This window comes from Eptatretus burgeri, chromosome 14, assembly GCF_056783735.1.
Source record: "Eptatretus burgeri isolate ZD-2024b chromosome 14, Ebu_testis_v1, whole genome shotgun sequence".
Lineage (NCBI taxonomy): Eukaryota > Metazoa > Chordata > Myxini > Myxiniformes > Myxinidae > Eptatretus > Eptatretus burgeri.
In genome coordinates, this window is record NC_140974.1 from 48,786,626 (window position 1) to 48,808,407 (window position 21,782).

General features: G+C 44.3%; 1 protein-coding gene across 2 annotated transcripts in view; it reads right to left on the reverse strand.

Moving 5' to 3' along the window:
- LOC147013137 (FAS-associated death domain protein-like) overlaps positions 1-21,782 on the reverse strand; it is a 47,141-nt gene that overhangs the window by 20,600 nt on the left and 4,759 nt on the right. For both annotated transcript variants that reach the window (XR_015051211.1, XM_085854762.1), the window contains exon 2: positions 17,151-17,347. Coding sequence is in view for 1 of the 2 variants with exons in the window: in XM_085854762.1 (XP_085710888.1) it covers positions 17,151-17,347 (197 nt within the window). In the remaining variant the exon portion in view is untranslated. The remainder of the gene's footprint in view (positions 1-17,150; positions 17,348-21,782) is intronic.

A 21,782-nucleotide genomic window follows, 5' to 3' on the forward strand; every position in this document is an offset into this window, starting at 1 on the left:
CGATAATGGCTTGACTGTGTGACATCTACACCACAGTCAATGTTGAATCATCATGAAACCACCCCCCATTTGCCCTCAGCTAATTAAAATTATGTTTCCGAGGGTTCATGTGGATTCGTCTCTGCCTATTCATTATTCATTATGGTTCATTTCCGTTTCATTTCCAGCGGATCATTTCCACATACTCATTATTTATGATGCTCTGTGGTTCCACCAATCAGGTAATCCCATCCTGTCGTTCTCTCAACCAATCAACATTTAGGATATTACACTGTAACTTTGTGGAAGCGCCTTTGGCAGCAATTACAGCTTCGAGTCTTCTTGGTATGTCTGTATCAGGTTTGCACATCCGGATTTGGGGATTTTCTCCCATTCTTCCTTGCAGATTTGTTCAAGCTCTATCCTCTACCATCTCTTCTCTGGCCTCGCCACAGACCGCCCCCCCCTGCTCTGTCTGCGATATGCCCCCCCCCCGATATTTCCACAGGGCGCTCAAGGTCTGCCAGCGACCCCCTTCTGGTAAAACTACCAAAATCATGAATCACTGCTCACCTTCACGCTTTCATTCCTCTTTTTTCCCCACCTTTGGAACAAACTCCCACACATTTTTCAATCCCGTTCTTCCCTCCAGGTCTTCAAAACAGCTGTTCACCACCACCTCATATCTTCCCCCATCCAAAACTATGATGTTTTCTACCCCCGCTCATCAAACCCAAACCCACCTCCTTCAAAATTCTCTGCTTTCCTTCCTGAAAGTCCCTGTCGTGTCTATCTGTGTACCCTGCCCCATCCCTCTCCCTTCCACAGATCTCATGTCTCTGTTCCCCACTGTTTTTTTCCTTCCCTCTCCCACCCCTCATCTCCTGCTTCCCTTGTTAGCTCTCATAAGAACCTTGACAGTGAATACAAAAAAAGAAAAGAAAAAAAGCTCTGTCAACTTGGATGGGCAGTATCAGTGAATAGCAATCTATAAGTCTTTTCACAGACTCTCAATGGGATTCAAGTCTGGGCTTTGGCTCAAGGATTTGGCTCAGTACTCAAGGACTTTAACATTCTTCTGCTGAAGCCATTCCAGTGTTGCTTTGGCTGTATGCTTGGGGTCATTGTCCTATTGGAATGTAAATCTATGCCGCAGTCTGAGGTCTTTTCCACTCTGAATTAGGTTCTCCTCAAGGATTTGCCTGTATTTCACTCCATTCATTGTTCCCTCTATCCATTCAAATCTCCCAGTCCCTGCTGCTGAAAAGCATCCCCATGGCACGATGCTGCCACCACGATGCTTCACAGTAGTGGTGGCGTTAGATGGGTGGTTAGCTGTGCTCGATTTCCGCCAGATGTAGTGCTTTGTAATCAGGCCAAAGAGTTCAATTTTCGTCTCATCAGACCACAGAATCTTTTGCCTCGTGCTCTCAGAGTCTTTTACATGCCTTTTTGAAAACTTCAGGTATGTCATGTGCCTTTTACTCGAGTGGCTTCCGTCTGGCCACTCTCTCATAAAGCCTAGATTTGTGAAGTGCTGCAGAGAATGTTGTCCTTCTGGCAGGTTCTCACACCTCAGCCAAGGAACTCTAGTTCTGTCAGAGTGGTCATTGAGTTCTTGGTCACCTCCATGCATGACCAAGGTCTTTCGGATGGCCAGCTCAAGGAAGAGTCTGGAGAGTTCTATATTCTTTTAATTTCCTAATGATGGAGCTCACTGTGGTCTTGGAAACTTTCAACACTCTAGAAATTGTTTTATACACTTTGCCAGACCTGTGTCTCTTCACAATTCTATATCGGAGTTCTATGGACAGTTCCTTGGACTTCTTTGTAGAGTTTCTGCTCTGGCATGCACCGTCAACTGTTGGACCTTAATGAGGGTGTGTTTCTTTCTAAACCATGCCAAATCAATTGAATTGGCCACAGGTAGACTGCAATTAAGTTGTAGAGACACCTCAAGGATGATCAAAGGAAATCGGATGCACCTGAGCTCAATTTGGAGTGTCATAGCAAAGGGGTTGAATACTTATTGACACAAGACATTTCAGCTTTTTATTTTTAATTAATTTGTAAAAAATTTCTAAAAACATGTTTGCACTATATCATTACGGAGTATTTTGTGTCAATCAGTGACAAAAAATATACATTTAATCTATTTTAATTTCAGGCTGTAACACAACGAAATGTGACAAAAGTCAAGGGGTGCGAATACTTTTTGAAGGCACTGTACTCGTCTATATCTTCTAAAGGATCACCTTGACCGTCCTGACGAGTAATGAGGAATTCAGAATTATATTGATGCAAACTGTGGTTTGTGCGATTATTATCCTTTAGCAACCATCACACTACATTTGTAGGCTGCGAGCTGAGAGCATTTATCTTTCAGTTTTGTTCCGAGGTCGGAAGGGTCTAAAATATAAATATTAGTATTCAAAGAACAAGATAAGATCTAGCATATAATAGAAATTTAACTCTTGATTCCTGCCAGTTTCGATGTTTTGAAAGCTCAAAGGTTGGACTATTTCTCCACAATGAAGGATGAATTGCGCAGTGCTTTCCAATCTTGACCGATCAGAGCGCTTGCTTGTGTCACATGAGGTGCGTGATCATTGAGCCGCATCAATCGTCACATGTTCGTCATCAAGTCATGTCAACCACAACATAATCTGTGAAGTGCTTTATGTCCTGCAAAAATGTTTAAAATTACCTTGTTGACCAATTCATTCCACTTCGATGGAGTAAATATCGCAAATGTTTGATGAAGTGGGAAACAATGGCCAGTGCTTGTCAACATGCAATTGCAAAGGATCACGAGCATCTCATCAAAGTCGAGTGCCATGACATTCCTGCCGAAGCAGGTTTTCATGCCACCTGTTATTGTCATTTTAAATAATAAGCGTCTGATTGAACTTCGTGAGAAAAAGCGACTGAAGAGGAAGCTGCTTGCCACCTCTTCTGAGTTTGAGGGGGGGTCAGTTGAATGTTCTAGTTCTGTCTAGCTCTTTCATACCAAACGGAGCCTGTGGAAAATAAAAATTACATTCACGATGGAGCCGACATGCCCGAGCAGATGTCCTGCCTGCAATGTGTATAATTTGCAATAAGGTGGCATGCTACATGAGAGCATCTCACAAAACAACAAAATTCACCCTGATGTGAACTGAGACATTGAGAGCAGGATCTTTGATTAGTCAGTAAATCTCCCCGGAGTGTGAAACGATAAAACCTCATGTACGAGTGAAAAGGGTAAATGGAAATTATTTCATGCTGACTTGGATGACTTTTCAGGAAAACTGGTGGCAACTGCCACAATGAAACACCATGAAAGCATTCTGATGTATAATCAGAGAAACAGACCATGTCGCCCTTGAAATGAGACATCATGAACTTTGCTACAAGGAATATTGCAGTGTCCTATTGAACAAACAGAAACCAACTACTGCACATGAGGTAAAAATAATCATATTAAATGGAACAGCAAGTTTCTGTCCAAGATTAAGGATGGGAATGATCTGATAATGCCTTGTGTTGCCTTAATGGCTGGAGCGGTGGGCTTGGGATCCTAGGATCCGAAGTTCAAATACCATTCAGCTGTTGAATTAATACCAAGTGGGGTTGATTCTGCCTGTCATCCTTCCGAGGTTAGTAAAATGAGTGCCAGCTTGCTGGTATCCTGTGTCGGAGTGGGGACCCGTCCAGGATTGTGCCCAATAGCCAAGGAGACTGCTTAGGCAGTACCAACGCTCTGCACAGAGTATGGTCCCGATGATTGGATGGATGATCTGATCTTATGTTTCTGTAATTTCAGTGCCAACTATGCCGCAGCCTGTGTATGCTTCATTTTGCAGTCCAGTCATAGAGGAAGAACTAATAAAGAACCATGAAGTATTCCAAATGACCAAGATCATCACATTATTCTTCAAATGCACTAAAAGAGAAAAAGCTACCCTCACAGACCTCAGGTAAATGCAGGTGTGCAGTGAATGGCACTTTGTAGCATTTGCTGGTTACGATCTGAAAATGGCTTCAAAAATCATGCTTGGACAGAAATACTGAAGTTCATAAGATTCATCTGCTGCCTATTTGTGATGTTGTGTTGCTCTTTATTTGCTTCAAGATGTATTTGCGTCTTCTAAAGCAGCAAAGCAGATCAAAATTCTGATTTTTTTGGGGAGTAAATTGAATGACTGGTTCACACGTCAAGATGAAATTTGCTAGAAGTAGGTTGTTGTTATTTTGAAATAGTGAAAGTCAGCGGCTCCTCACTTCTGGGTAGAACACTTTTTTTTCCTCTTGGAACCTCAAAATACGATCTTTGTTTTCCGCAGCTCAGATAAACTGAAGCGAATGCAGCAAGAGGACTACCCACAACTAGTGTTCCATCAACTATAGATGCAGAACAGAAGTCAGTGTGTATTCGTTGACACGCTCTCAACCGGAATTGCTTCTGACCACTTCAATGATGTTTCTCAGGGCTAGAGGACGGTTCATCATCCGACGCTGATGGAAACCTGTAGTCAAGTCCCGGTCATTGAGGTTAAATCAAGTCATCATGCAGTCACACCTAAGGTTGATGAAACTTTGCATATCTACTAAGCAGCACTCATCGTAAAGAACGTCTTGCAAGGAACACCTGCTCTGGACTGTCCATGGCCACCGATTACTACAATTCTTACACATGCGTCTTGTGAAGATACCATCCTCAATGAAATGTATAACCTCCTCTCCTGGAGTGTTAGACCGTCAGATGATCCTATACTGACAAACTTTGTTGAGATACTGCATGTGATGATGCTGATGTCACAATGACATAAATATGCCAAGACATTGTTGACTCGGCTTCTAAGGGTCATCCCTCGAGATGATAAATGATAAATTCCCGATTCTCCGATGGACACGGATGGACAGTATCACAAACAATGAGCTGTCTAACACATGGATGGCAATGGCCCCAGCCCCAGTGTGTCTCAAAGAGAATGTTAATTGTAACTGTGTGAAAAACTCATTGCAGAGGATGCCTATACTCATGTCATCGGTCAGGTTTATCTTGCAACGATTTTTGTGGGTATAAGAATTGTAAAAGTTATATCGTCACTAACCAAGAACAGTACCTATGGGATGGTGAGGTGTTGACGTTGATGACGACGAGGCTGATGACATCGATGATTAATCTGAAATGCCAGTATTTTGTTACATTCATTTGTGTAACTTCATAATAAATACGATGAATTGATATAATCTATATATTAATACTGAAGGACCAATTTTGTGCTCCTTCTAGCGGTCGCGTCACGTTTTTCTCGGTACTGTGACCTGAGAAGTTTTGACACGGTGTACGTCAAAGTAGACACGTGCACAAATCAGGGGACTTCTTCACAAGGAGTAGTGCACACCAAAAATGTCGTGTACAAGGATGTTTTGTAGGCCTCATTAGGTGAGGCCATGGAGTACATCGACTGGGATCCAGCTCTTACGAGAGCTGCCACTGGTTGTCATATTGGGCTCATGGAACGGAATCCGTCTGTGGCAGGGTTTCGGCTAGTATAATATAATATGCATAATAATGATTGTGTTCCATTGTTACTGCACATGAAATGCTCAGTTTCATGAGGCATCGTAAAGTGTGATGAATCTGATGGAAAATTGAATTTGTTTGCAAATAAAATATGATCACGAGATGCCTTATTGCCTCTGCCACAGTAAGGGGATGGACATTATGTTTTCACCCATCTGTTTGTTTGTTATCTTGACAAACTTTTTGTTTTTGTTTTTGTGGTTTTTGTTTTTGCAAGATATGTTAGTCAGCTTGTTTCGTTGTTTGTTTGTTTGTGTGCACGATATTTCAAAAAGTTGTGGATGGATTTGGACAAAACTTGGTGGACAGTTTGCGTGTGTGTGACAAGGACAAATTGATTAGATTTTGGTGAGGATCCAATCTTATTTTTTTGAAGTGATTCTTTGTCGCTCAGATGTAGGGCCAAAAACGATGTACAGCACGATATTTCAAAACATTGTGGACGGGCTATGACAAAACTTGGTGGATGAGTTGAGTAGGTGACAAGAACAAACCGATTAGATTTTGGTTCAGGCCCGGATGCAGATCCGACCTACCAGTAGGTTACAAAAGGTAAATGGTTCAGCCTGAAAGAGGTATGCGCTCTGCCGAGTGCTGTTCTGGTTCTTTATATAATTGGCAGAGTCAATACAGAGTTTGAGTGTCACTCGACCTACAGGCATATTTGACTGTCCGTGAAACCCTCAAGTCGTGGCACTATCGGCAAACATTAGCGGGCTGAAAGTGAAACAACATTTATGCTGCAATTATAGGGGACTGAAATTGTTTCACAACCTGATAATCAGCCATTGTTGTCGGTGGATAAGACAAAGTTTCTCAATGATAGAATCATACGACGGGCCGTGTTTCTGCAAAGCTATCGGTTTCAGATAGAGCTGGTCAATGGGAACGACATTGTCGGGGCAAATTTGTTTAAACTGAGCAGGGTTGTTTAACTGTGACTTCCAAATACACACACACACACACACACACACACACACACACACACACACACACACACACACACACACACACACACACACACACACACACACACACACACACCCACACACACACACACACACACACACACACACACACACACACAAAGGCCATTTTCCCCGCTAAAGCAGGTGTTAGCCTTGCGGGCCCCATGACAATCTTCTCCACTTTACCCTGTTTTCTGCATCTCCCCTTCTTAATCCCCTTGCCCACATTTCCTCTTCCACCACATTTAGCCAAGTTTTTCTCGGTCTTCCCTGTCCTCTACTTCCGACTACACTCATTTCCAACACTCCTCTCACCCAGTCACTTTCATCCTTCCTCAACACATGACCCAACCATCTCAACCTGTTTCTCTTCACAACCTCCATCACAGACTCTATTCCCATCATCTTCCGCAAGTCATCATTTGTCTTCCTCTCTCTCAACGATACTCCACACATCCACCGAACCATTCGCATTTCCACCCTTTCCAGCCTTTGTTGCTGCTCCATGTTCAGTACCCATGTCTCACTCCCATAAATCATCGTACTCCTCACACATGTAGCATACACCTTTCCCTTCAGCTTCAACGACACTCCCCTCTTTGTCAGCACGCCACTCAGTTCCCGAAACTTCTTCCATGCACATCTCACTCTAGCAACCGTCGAAGAGTCTGATCCACCTTCTCCATTCAGCACGTCTCCGAGATAGCAAAATGTTTTCACCCCTTCCAGCTTCACACCATCTCCAAGATCCAACTCAACAATTCCTTCATCTGCTGCTCCCTCGATGCACACCTTACACTTGAATGTAGCTGCCACACTGGTTAATGACCCTCTCACCCCACTACATTTTCGATGAACCCATTCAGCACACATTGTACACTGAATGGAGTTCACTCCGACACCCTTCCTGCACACAGAGCACGGCCACTTCCCAGTCCTTTCTACCTCACCACATGCTTTACCACTTGCCATCACCTTCGTCTTTCCGATATTCACCTTCAAACCTTTTGCCTCCATACATTCCTTCCACTTGTTCACCTTCTCCTTCAGTCCATCCATACTCTCTGCAATCAACACCAGATCATCTGCATACAGCAGCTCCCACGGTAAACCCTCCTTTACCCTCCGAGCCAGCACCTCCATCACAACTACAAATAGAAGTGGACTTGGTACCGACCCCTGGTGCACTCCTACCCTCACCTCAAACTCACCACTGTTCCCATCCTTCATCCTCACAGCTGTGTGTGCTCTCTCGTACATGGCCATCACTACTCTGATCAACCATTCCTCCACTCCTAACTTCCTCAATGCCCATGTCATAACTTCACGTGGAACCCTATCAAATGCTTTCTCCAGATCAACAAACCCAAAAAACAACTTCTTCCTCTTCTCCATGTACTTCTCCTGCAACTGCCTTACAATAAAAATTGCATCTGTCGTTCCTCTTCCTGGCATAAATCCAAACTGCATTTCGTCAATCTTTACCTTCTTCCTTATCCTCTTCTCCAACACCCTTTCCAATACCTTCATTCCATGCTCCAATAACTTTATTGCTCTATAGGAGCCACAGTCCAGAGGGTCACCTTTCCCCTTGTACAGAGGGACGAGGGTACTCAGTTCCCAATCCACTGGAATGCGGCCTTCTTTCACCACCAGATTACAGATCTCTGTCATTCTTTTCACACCCCAACTTCCCGCTGCCTTCAACATATCTCCCACAACTCCCGTCGGCCCTCCTGCTTTTCTACTCTTCATTGCTCTTATAGCTTCCTCAACTTCATTCTCAGTTATCTTCTCTGCTGGTCCTAAAACCGGGTTACTCTCGATGTTTCTATCCCATTCATTTTCTACACGATTTGTCCCACTTCATCCTTCAAGCAACTCACCCCCGTCACATCAAATCTCTCTCTCGCTATCTGCTTTGCAATCCTGAATACCGCTCTCTTACCCTCCTCCGAATCCAAGCGTTCTCCAAACATTTTCCTATGGGCTGCGCCTTTGCAACCTCTTTCTTTGCAGCCTTCTTGGCTTCCTTATAACTTTCATGTGCAGCCTCTTCTTCCACCGTATCCTTTGCCTTTTGCCATTCCTTGAACTTCTTCCTCTTCTCTTCAATCGTCTTTCCAACTTCATCATCCCACCACCATGTTTTCGAGTGCCTCGGTGGTCCTTTTGTCCATCCACATACCTCACCAACGGCTCCCAATAGACTATCTTTAATTGACATCCAACCACTTTCAAGCTCAACCACATAATCTTCAACCATACTCAGCCTCTCTCTTAATGCTTCCTTCACTGTCGCCTCTTTCAACCTCCACACCTTCATCCTCGGTTGGTACTTCACCCGCAGAATTCTCCGCGCACCTTTCAGCCTTATATCGCAGACAACCAGGTGGTGCTGCAAAACAGTCTCCTCCCCTGGGATCACCTTTGTGTCCCGAAGGTTTCCCCTATCTCGCTGACGCACCATCAGGTAGTCAATGGTTGTCGTCAACCCACCTGACGTGTATGTAATAAGCTTATTATTCGCTTTCTGGAATTGAGTATTACAAATCAACAAATCAGCTCCATCAGCAAACTCCGAGATCCTTTCACCTTCTCCATTTCTCACACCATGTCCATAACCCCCATGGACTCCCTCAAAACCGTCTGGACTCCTTCCCACATGTCCATTCAAGTCTCCTCCAACCACAACAACTTCTTCATCTTTCACATTTTCCATCAAGTTCTCCATCGCACACCAGAACATGTTCTTCTCTTCATCGCTTCGACCGACCTGCGGGGCATATCCCGAGATGACGTTCACCAAGAGCTTTCTGATCACAATTCTCACCATCATCAACCTTTCACTCACTCTAGTCACACTCACTACACTGTCTACAAAATCCTCAGAAAACATGACACCAACACCATGCATGCCTTCCGGGCACCCTTGCCACATAAACTTGTACTTCTGCCCCTGCCTTCCATTCACCATTCTCACACCACTTCCCTTCCACCGTGTCTCCTGCACACAACATATGTCCACTCTTCTTCTGACCAATGTTTCAACCACTTCTCCAGATCTCCCTGTCATTGTCCCTACATTCCATGTACCAAACCTCAGAAACCGATCTCCACGTGGGGCATCAGACGATTGGTCATCATAAATGGAAAAATTTTCTCCCTTGCTTCGATCGGGTTCCCCACCTTGAGTTTTAACGAGAGGGGTGAGGACCCCCACAGGGTACTTCGGGCTGTACCCTGCCCATCAGTTGTACTCATCATGGTTTCCTTTTGAGGTGATGTTTTTATGGCCGGATGCCCTTCCTACCGCCAACCCTTTTAGTCACCTTTTACGACACGCAGGGATACGGTGTACCTATTCTGACCGGGGTACACACCAGGGAGTGACTTCCAAATATGAAATGTTTATTGAATTGCTGACGATTTTCCCTGATGTTTTTGCTAACGAATTTGTGTTGGTTAGAAAAAAAAATTGGGAATTTTTCTTCAAATGGAAGGTTGGGGAGGGTGGTTACGTGACAAATTATTTTCATCTCTTAGGCAATGTATTGCTACAGTGTAAGGGTAATGCTTTGATGCCTAAGCGTCAAATCAGAACGCGTTTGTTATCATTGACTGTGTAATGTTTGTGGAGGTGAGATGTTTTTATCCCACAAGTTTATTTGTGGAAAAGGATAACAAGTTATAATGCTGTTGTTTGTCATTAAACTGCGTAAAAAGATTGCCAGGGTGTAAGAGAATTTAGGATTTAGAATAGTCCAGCGAATCTTTGTCAGGTCAGGTTCGATCTGTGACCTGCTACAGGTACCATGTAAATCCGTACTAACCTGTTCCATGGTCGGGTTGGCGGCGACTAAACCGTCTCCCCCACCAGGTTTTCTGGTGAGGAGGGTGTTTGGATATGGACACCCAGCAGGATTAAAAAACAAAACCTGTCAAAGGGCGGAGGAGCTCCTTGTGAGCCAACGGCCATCCATATCTAGTGCCCAACTGTGTCCGCGGACGTCCTCCTGCAGTTGGGTCACTTCTTATTAGGAGGTTGGTGGCAGGATTTGCACTCCGGCCACCGTAAAACCCTTCATTCCGCAAAACGCAAAAACGCAAAAAAATCTGAAAACCCACTCCGTGGGAGTACCTCCTGTGCAGCTTCCCTTCGCAGGGCAGCTCACCGGATGACGGGATTGGGGCAAAGCCTTCGGGACCCCCAATCTTTGATGATAGGAGGGAAACCACGGGGTAACATCCCTGGGTCAGATTGCGGGAGAGTGTGTCGGAGTGGTGCTGAGGTGTCGTCCACCAGACGGCGGTCTCCTTGGGTTAACCTGAGGCGGTCCGTTTGGGTGGGTGCCTGGAATGTCCTATCCCTAAGAGAGGATGATCACCTGTCTCTGTTATCATCTGAGCTCAAGCGTTTGGACATCGGGATTGCAGCTCTCTCTGAGGTTCGGAGACGGGATTGCGGAGAGATAATGGTGGGTGGTTACACCTACTATTGGTCTGGTCGCTCTGATGGTTACCATACCCAAGGAGTTGCTGTAGCTGTGTCCAACAAGCTGACCCCAATGATAATTGAGGTAACACCGGTCAACGAGCGTATTATGAGATTAAGGATTGGTCACTCCTTAGGTGTCATTTCCCTGGTCTCTGTTTATGCTCCGACTGAGGCGAGTGATCTCACCGTGAAGGATGCATTCTACGCCACACTCGAGTCTGTGGTTAATCAGTGCCCCAGACGAGATACACTTCTAGTCTTGGGGGATTTCAATGCATCGACTGGAACTGATAGGGATGGTTATGTGGTGTGTGTTGGTCCCCATGGGTCAGGAACTATGAACCAGAATAGCACCAAGTTCCTTGACTTTGCAAGATGTCATGGACTTAGGGTGGCTGGTTCATGGTTTCAGCGCCCACAAGCTCATCACTGGACTTGGTATTCCAACGCTGGCGGTGTGGCAAAGGAGATTGACCATGTCCTCATTGATGGTCGTTGGAGGATGATCCAGAACTGCAGGGTCTACCGGAGTGCTCAGTTCCTCAATACTGACCACAGGCTTGTTGTAGCAACTCTAAAGCTGCACCTTAAATCCTGGAGAATGGATCATCATTCCTGGAGAATGGATCATCATTCCTGGAGATCATAAATCCTGGAGAATGGAATGGAGAATGGTACCATCCCAGCCTAGGCTGGATGTTGCCAAGCTCAGGGATGAGAGAGTAGCTGAGGAGTTTGCGAACAGGCTGAGTGGACACTTGGGGGGTCTGGGTGCTTTGGGGGGTCCTGAAGAGTTGTGGAGCGCCTTCAAGACCACCATCCTTGATGTTGCCGGTGGATGCCTTGGAGCTCACCACAGGGCAAAGAAGAATTTTGTCTCTCAAGGGACACTGGATACCATTGACCAGAGTCGCAGGGCAACGCTGAATGGCAGAGCTGAGCTGTTCAGGGAGCTGAGGCGTAAAACTGTACAAGCACTGAGGGTGGACAAGGAGGCCTATGTGCGAGGAATCTGTGAGGGGGTAGAGCATCACCTGTGGACAGGTGATTCTCGTCCCGCTTACAGGGGAATTCGCGCATTACGTTCATCCAAGCCCATCCCTCGGAGCACTGCAGTTCGAGCAGAGAGTGGTAGGCTCTTGACAGAGGATTCTGAAGTGAAGGCCCGCTGGGCCGGTTACTTTGAGCGGTTGTACCAGGCTGATCCCCCAGCTGTCGAGTTGGACGTCAAGGGTGTTACAATCCCTGTTGCTGACCCTCGAATCAACTGTGGTCCACCTTCGCTTGTGGAAACACGGGCTGCGGTGAACCAGTTGAAACGGGGCAAAGCTCCAGGGATCTGTGGCATCCAGGCCGAACTTCTCAAGACTGGTGGAAATGCTGCACTCGTGTCGTTGCATGCAGTTTTGTGCTCTGCCTGGAACACAGGCATCATCCCAACTGACTGGAAGAGGGGCCTTGTTGTCCCTCTCTGGAAAGGGAAGGGTGATCGCCAAGACTGCAACAACTACCGAGGGGTGACGCTGCTCTCAGTGCCGGGCAAGGTCTTTGCTCGGATAATTCTTGATAGGGTTCGCCACCATCTGCTTGAGCACCAGCGTCCAGAGCAGTCAGGCTTTACACCAAAGAGGTCAACGATTGACCGTATCCTTGCACTTCGTGTCCTCACCGAACGCAGACGAGAGTTTGGGCAGGGGCTGCTTGCAGCCGATGTTGATCTCTGTAAAGCGTTCGATTCAGTGAATGGGGATGTCCTCTGGAGGATTCTTGGTCTTCGTGGCGTGCCACCAAAACTGATCGATCTGATGTCTGAACTCTACTCTGGTACTGAGAGTGCTGTGAAGTGTGGTGGTACCATCTCTGACTTATTTCCAGTTGTTACTGGAGTTCGTCAGGGATGTGTACTTGTCCCCACACTTTTCAGCACTTATATGGACTGGATTTTAGGGAGGATGTCGGAGAGATGAAGTTGCGCTGCATCGTTTGGGAATGTCAAGATCTCGGACCTTGACTTTGCAGATGATGCAGTCATCTTTGCGGAGACTTTAGACATCCTCTTGGGGGCCCTCGAGGTGCTGAATGAGGAGTCGGAGCCGTTGGGATTACGGGTTTCTTGGGTCAAAACAAAGATCCAGGCTTTCGGTGACATCTTGGATGCTGCTGTCCTGTCTGTGTCTGTTTGTGGTGAGGATGTTGAGGTCATGGAGAGATTCACTTACCTTGGCAGTGATATTCATGTCTCTGCTGGCTGCGAGTCAGAGGTCAATAGACGTCTGGGTCGGGCCTGGGGAGTCATGGATTCACTGGATCATGGGGTGTGGCGCTGCCGGTACCTGTGCGGGAGGACGAAAGTCCGAGTCTTCAGGTCCTTGGTACTTCCAGTCTTGCTCTATGGGTGCGAGACTTGGACTCTGACCAAGGATCTGAGACGGAGACTTAATTCCTTTGGTACCAGGTCTCTTCGGAGAATCCTTGGCTATCGCTGGTCGGATTTTGTGTCCAACGAGCGGTTGCTGAGAGAGACTCGGATGAGATTTGTTACCTGCATAGTCCGTGAGCGTCAGTTGCGGCTGTATGGACATGTGGCTCATTTTCCTGACGCTGATCCTGCTCACCAGATTCTCTCAGCGAGGGAGTCTCATGAGTGGAGGAGGCCAGTGGGCCGACCACGTGCCTCATGGTTGCAACAGGTTGACCATCATCTCAAGGAGATGGGGATGGGCCTGGCATCTGCCTGGGGGATGGCCAGACGGAGGCCCCTGGAGTACCGGCGGAAAGTGGACGCAGCGACGCGCTGTTCTGGCACATGCTCTCATACCTGACCTGACCAGCGAATACGTGTGGTTTGCAGAAGGAGGGCCCTTCATGTATATTCTCTCTCCAAGGATAAACTGGGATGGAGAATAGGAGGATGGAGGGTTGAGGGTGGGGGAGAGGGAGAGATATAAGAAGAGCTAGTCCTGCGTTGCTTTGTATTTTGTGTCACGTCGGGTCTTGTGGTTTTATTTTTGGAGTAAACCCAAGTTAGCAAGACACTCGCTTGCTGGTACGGATCAACTAAGTGAAGGACCTTTGGGTTTTGTGGCAGTTCTGTTTGGTCTGCCCAATTTCAATGTACTTGACACAATGTGCAGCAATTCACGTGCTGCACTTTTTCACTGTATTCACCGACATCTGCAATAACACAAGCACTGCCCGTATTCACTGTAAACACTGTCATCTGCAGTAACGCATGTGCTGTTCATTTTCACTGTACTCGCCATGAAGTGACATACTTTGCCAGCAATCTTCCTGTCAGTTCCCTATGGACACTTCATTATATATATATATATATATATATATATATATATATATATATATATATATATATATATATATATATATATATATATATATATATATATATATATATATATGAAGGTTTCCACTTTTTTCGATATATATACATATATATATATATATACATATATATATATATATATATATATATATATATATATATATACATATATATACATGTACATATACAGTCATGCGCCACTTAACGACGGGGTTACGTTCTGAGAAATGCGTCGCTAACCAACGTCGTCGTTGTGCGAACATCATATATTTTTAGTTTTTTTCGTTTTCGTTTTCGAACCGTTTTCAAACATCGGACTGACACAAACCTAGATACCTAGGTTATATGGTATAGCCTATTGCTCCTCGGCTACAAACCTGTACAGCATGTTACTGTACTGAATACTGTCGGCAACTGCAACACACATCCAAGAGAGACAGAAGACGTGTTAGTTTTACCTTTGTGCTGTTCATGACGGCCATGTGTGTTGTTAGCGGCAGTTTACAATCTCCTCGCATCGAATATAGAAAGGTGAATAAATAGCGTTTGGATTTTATAAATACATAATCATTGCATCGCTGTTATAATTTATAAATGAAGAAACGAGCACCTGTCAATTGTGTGATATATTTTCGGAACAGTGCGATTGTTTTAGCAACATAAAAAGCTTCACTAAAAACAAATTTGTGTTTTAATTTTGACTAACAACAACGATATATTCGTGGAATTCATCAATTCAAAGGTAATTTCCTTGCTGGAAGGTAAACGTGCAAACATTGGTTCAGTTTGAAAGCCGATTTCCTTGAATCCCGATTTAGCACGACCCTGCTTTTTTCGCGATGACATTTTATGGACCTCAACGATCGCATTACAACGGGGCCACACTGTCGTTGTTTATTATCATTATGAAGTATTATGTACTGTGCATAATTGTATGTGCTATTTTTATATGACTGGCAGCGCTACGTCAGCTACGTCACTCGGCGATAGGAATTTTTCAGTTCCATTGTAATGGAGCTGGCGGATCCATCGTATATGCGATCCGTCACTGCCCGAAACGTCATTATGCGGCGCGCGCACACACACACGCGCGCGCGCGCACACACACACACGCACGCGCGCGCACACACACACACGCACGCGCGCGCACACACACACACACACGCACGCGCGCGCACACACACACACACGCACGCGCGCACACACACACACACACACACACACACACACACGCACACACGCACACACGCACACACGCACACACGCACACACGCACACACACACACACACTGGGCGTAGTGGCGTGTGCCTGTAATCTGGCTACTCGGAGGCTTGGGTTGGAGGATCGCTTGAGGACGGGAGCTCTGTGCTGAGCCGTGCTACGAGAGGGTGTAGGGCAGCCCGGAATCATGGCGAAACCCAATCCTTATCCCTGTGTCATAAGAGGCGACCAGGGTTGCGTCAGGAAGGGCATCCGGCGTAAAACCTATGCCAAATCAGAATGCAGATCATAACGGATGATCTGCTGTGGCGACCCCTAATGAGAGCAGCCGAAAGACGAACAACATATATATATATATATATATATATATATATATATATATATATATATATATATATATATATATATATATATATATATATTGCAAGTCGATTCCCACGTCTTCGACTTATATTGGTCTTTAAGTTTTGAGGAACTCCCTATTAACCGTCTTTTAGATTTAGGTTGTCAGATTTAAATCTCCATGTCAGTTTTAAATTTTTTAAAAAGAGAAGTAATAATAAAAAAATAAAATAAAAATCAGCTCACGCTATTTAAATAGATCAAATTTCTCGACGAGAGCAAAGAAAATAACCGTAAATACACATGTTCATGCTTATGGGTTAACGGTATGGATGTGCACGTTTGACGTGACATGTAGAATTATTAACTCTTTTAATTTAAAAATTAATCAACTCTTTACCGAATTTACAATGCAAACAGTTCACCAGATTCAACTATGATTTGTATTTGATGGGGAGTTTAAATTCTGAGTGAGGTAATGAAATTTCTCAACTAGTCTTGTTTCGGTACCTACAAGGGAGATCATAGTTGCTCTTGATGAGTGCAGCACCAAAGCTGCATCAACAGCACACCTGTTAAGGTGATAAGGGGAAACTACAAATTAACCCTTAAAACACTCATCACGAGTTGCATGCAGAGAAACAGCATATTAAATTTAAAAAGAAAAAAAAATTGAAAAAAAGGTAAACTAAGAAAGGAGATCATTTGGGACGAGGAAAAGGAGGTTTTTGGGTGGAGGAGGGGGTCGAATCAGAAAGTAGAATGGGGAATGTTTGAACCAAGGTTTTTTGAAGACACACGGCTGTAACTATTGTGTAGTCATACGGTTCAAACAAAAGCCTAAACATTCCTCACTGCTCTGGAACAGAGCATTATTGTAGTGTGGCAACCATCTTTCCAGCATGATTACCAGTGCCACAAGTGGGGATGTTGAGTCCCAAGTAATCAACAAATAACTCGCACTTGCCCCTGCATTATTTCAAATAATACAATTCTATTACACACACATGCACTATGAGTGACAGTAAAATTCACTTTATTTGACTCGCTCTCGCATTACGTGGACGGCTTAAGATTATACCAACTGCTACTATAAATGCAGCAATGATTAAGGTATGATATGTGATGACAAATCAATTGTTCCAGTGTCATCCATAAAGTTTACCTTGCAAATTTTTTTCGAAATATACATTTAGGACAAAATAAAACTGTTCTATTCCACCTACCATTATCATCCTGATTGTTTTTTCTCCGCTCCTGTTGAGGAAAAGGAAGACATTCAGACTGAGAAACTTTTGGAAGTTCAGGAAAGCCAGGGAGTAACTGCAGCAAGTCTTTACGTTGCACAAGGGAGAGGAAATCGACCAGAAAATTATAGCTTCCAGGAGAAACAAGATTGTTCTGTTCAAGCAACTCCATCATTCTGGCAAAAAAAAAGAGAGAAAGATGAAAGCATAAAATGTTCATTGGAGCACTTTTGCAAAATCTGATTTTTGGCATACATTCAGTCGATGCTATGTCTGAGATCGGTCGGTTGGGCATAAAAACATCAAAGGACAGCTGGAGAAAGTCATGACATTTTCAGTTGAAGGTATGGCTGGTGTTACCGCACAATAAAGTAATGCAACGTCAAACACAGTCAATCAATCAAAGAAAAATGGTTCAAGCACCGATCTGAATCTCGGTCGTAAATAGAAGAGAGAGAGCCAGATAAAGTACCAACTGTGACAAAAACTGGTCTGCAGTTAGTATTGCGTGCGAACGTTCAATTGTACTTCACTGGCATTTAAGCATCTTCTCTAAAGGTACATGAGTGGTGTTGTTCCACTGGTAGAATCGCAGACATTTTAAAGCAATTACATTATTTTGCTGCATCGTTCAATCGGTGCTTATGCATGCTGAGAGACAGAATGCTTTCCAAAGCAATGCCAAAGATGAGTTAACCATGTTGATGGGTAGAGGCATTCTTTTCTCAGTGTAATCTTTTCTGATTACTTTTGAAGAAGTGGTTTTGATACTTATGCTACCGAAGGTGGATGGAGGTTGTTTTTGCATCTGTCTGTTTGTCTGTGAGCAGGATATCTCGAACAGTTATGGACTGATTCGGATGAAATTTGGTGGACAGGTTGGGTGTGTGACAGGATGAATCAATTCGATTTTGGTGAAGATCCACATCTGCATCTGGATTCAGGATTTTTAAAGTTATTCTTCACCATCGAGTGATAGGGCCAAAAACGACATACAGGGACCTCGTGATTTACGCCATGGTTGCGTTCTTGAAGATAGTCATGGAAATGAAAAACGTGTAAAATAAAACAAATTTCCCCAAAATAAATAATGTAATAGGTGGAAGTTCAGGGGAGTGCTGCATAAATCCTCATTTTTATTGTCCTATTTTTCCCCATTACAGTGGTTTATTTTATTTAAATTGTAATGTTTAAGATCCAAAACAATGAAAAATTGTGAAAACATGACTATGTACAGTTGCATTTAATAAATTCTAACTAAAAATAGAAAGAATAAAGAAAGGGGATGTTAAGACTACATTACCTGCTGCTGTTGATGTCTCTTGTTTCTGGAAGTGTTGAGAGGAAGGAGGTGGAGAAGTTATAGAGGAGGGGGGGTCATATCATCGACCGAGAATTAACAGGGTCAATCTGACATTTCATTCAAATTTAGAAGAAGTCCATGTAGAAGGGCAACAGAGGAAACTAAGTAAGATTATTTTATGTAACCTTTATATGTACCTGTTATGTAGCACACGATATGAAAATAAAATGTTATGAGATAGCGGCAATTCCACTTTGAATTTTTGATTTCATTTTTCTCAAACTTTAAAAAAAGTGTAGTTTGACCCTGTTAATTCTCGGTCGACGATATGTCAGATGACCTTGGCGAAGATGGTGGTGTTGATGATGTTGACGGATGCTGAAATGGAGAGGGTATGAGATGCGGTTTGGCTTTTTGACCACGAGATGTTGAGAGCTCACTGGCATCGTCCTTTGGATGTTCTTTCCCTTCATTTTTTTGAAAAAGGAAAACAAAGTCGTCTAAGCTGGCTTCATCTGATTTTTCTTTTTGAATCAACTTATAGCAGCTGAAGTCCGCTTGAACATTTCGGGCCACTCTTGAGCTGCGTTCTGTGTTGGGGTCATCGTCATCAAAGATGGCGAGATCCATGTCAATGAGGCGGAAAGCCTCCACCATCCTCGTACTCGTGAGAGTACACAATGGCTCAACCTCTTCACTTTCTGCCTCAGACTCCTCCACCTGGCGCTCCTCCAGCATTAGAAGGTCCTCATTTGAGAGCTCCTCCCGGTACGAGTCCAGCAACTCCTCCGCATCACCCTCCTCCACCTCATCAAAGCCAACAGTCTTGGTCATTTCGACGATGTTACGTCATGCTTTTGACAAACCATTATTCACGCTGAAACCCTTGAAGCCGTCAACAAATTGAGGGCAAAGTTTTCTCCATACTCCATTCATGCAGGAATGGGTGACTTCCTTCCAAGACTCCTCAACATTACATAGAACATCGCTTATTGTAAAGGCCTTCCACAATTCCTTTGCAATCATCTGATTATCAGTTGTTTTCACCAGGTTTGCAAATGTTATTCGGAGAAAATACTCCTGAGCGGGAGTGCTGGTCATCTCTGCCAGAGGTCGAAAGTAACTCTGTGCCAGACTGGAATAGGGGCAGTTCATAAAGTACGTACGCTCTACTTGCAGGTTTCAAAACCACCCACCCCCCTCTCTATGCAGGCTAATAACCACCCACCCACCCCCCTCTGTATGCAGGCTCGTGACCACCCACTCACCCCTGTATGCGTCTCATATCACATCACAATACTTGAAGATTACAACGAACTGTAAATTTATCTCAAATGCATCAGTAATTATTAACTACGGTAATACAGTAATATGGAACAATTATTGACATCCACGGATTCAACATCACGTTGAAAATGTTCCTGTGAATGGGGATATTTTTCCCCTTTGCGATGACGACAAGCTCACCTTCATCTTCTGAAACGCTTTCATGTAGTCCGACACCACTTTCATAAAGTATGTATGCATCCGTCGTACCACCCACCCCTGTACGCAGCTCGTACGCGGGCTTTAAACCACCCACCCCCCTCTGTATACAGCCGTCGTATCACCCACCCCTGTACGCAGCTCGTACGCGGGCTATAAACCACCCACCCCCTCTGTATGCAGCTGTCGTACCACCCACCAACCCCTGTACGCAGCCTTTAAACCACCCACCCCCCTCATACATCGCTAATCGCTTGCAAAGCCAGCAGTTCCTTATGAACTGATGTTTGTAAGCCATGACGATGCAGTCCCTAGTGGTGTAATTTACCTTTTTCTTTTAATATCACAGCACGTCATTTATGAAAATAAAAGTACAAATTGACATTCAAGACAATGTTAACGTCATAAATGAAAGTAAGTGTGCATATAAGCTTGTGCTCCATTGTTTTAGTTAAATCTGACAAAAGCTTCAAATGTAATATTTGTCTCGGAGAGTTCCGGTTCTTAAGTTAATACTTTCATTTTTTGTATGTACTTTATGAACGGCCCATATGGGGAATCAGAGCGAAGTTTGAAGGGCTATAAAATCGGAACAAGAGCAAATTTCACAAAAAATGGCTCGTGTTGTTCTAGATAATAGTCCGTAGTATCTGAATCACTAATAACATTTGATCTCTCTTGATAAATGAGGGAGGAGATACGATTTGAAATCGACGATTTTCGCAACTTTGACAGCCTCGTGACATTGACCTCGACCTTGGACGACCTTGAAAGTTATATCGTTGTGCATGTCTCAACGACCTCTATCCATTCCACTATTGGTTATTTGTCTCCACTCCGTTTGATTGTGGACGGACGTATGGACGGACGGACTTCGAGACTGTTATTATTAGGTCATCTCTGCTGAGATGATAGAGATGACCTAATAATACTCCTCGAATGTAGCAATCACCGTCTGGTCCATGGGTTGAATTAGAGATGTCGTGTTGGGTGGAAGAAACATAACTTAATGTTTTTGTTAAGGTCCTGGATGGATGTTGGATGAGCTGGGGCATTATCGAGGAGGATGAGAATTTTAAAATTCAAATTCTCATTCTCACACTATTCCTTCAACTCGCTAGCAAGCTGGGAGCTAAAATATTCACAAAATATTTTGCCTGTTATCCAGCCCTTAGCATTTGAGTACCACGAGACAGGCAAACATTTTTTTTTAACAAATCCCTTCAGAGCCTTGGGATTTTCTAAATGGTAAACCATTAACGGTTTCAATTTACAATCACCTTCAGCGTCACCTCCCAAAATCAGCATGCAGCGATCTTTCACTGCTTTAAACTCAGGTGTGTTCTTCTCATCATGATAAATGTACATCCTACGTGACATCCTTTTCCAAAACAGACCAGTCTCATCAATGTTGAAAATTTGTTTTGGAGAATATCCACCTTCCTCGATCATGGCTTTTCGAAACGCAGGAAACTTCTCGGAGGCATCGGTGTCGGCAGCAGCATCCTCTCCGGTCATTTTGATGTTGCGATAGTTGTAACGCTGATAGATAGATGATGATGCTGATGTCACATTGACATCAATCTGCCAGGATATTGTTGGCTTGGCTTCGAAGGGTCGTCCTTTGATATGATAAATGATAAACTCCCCATTCCCCGGATGGACAGTATCAAACAATGAACTGTCTATCACATGGATGACAATGGCCCCAGCCCTAGAGTGTGTCCTCAAAGAGAATGTTAATTGTAACTGTGTGAAAAACTAATTGTGGAGGATGCCTGTACTCATATCAGTCATCGGTCAGGTTTACCTTGCAACGATTT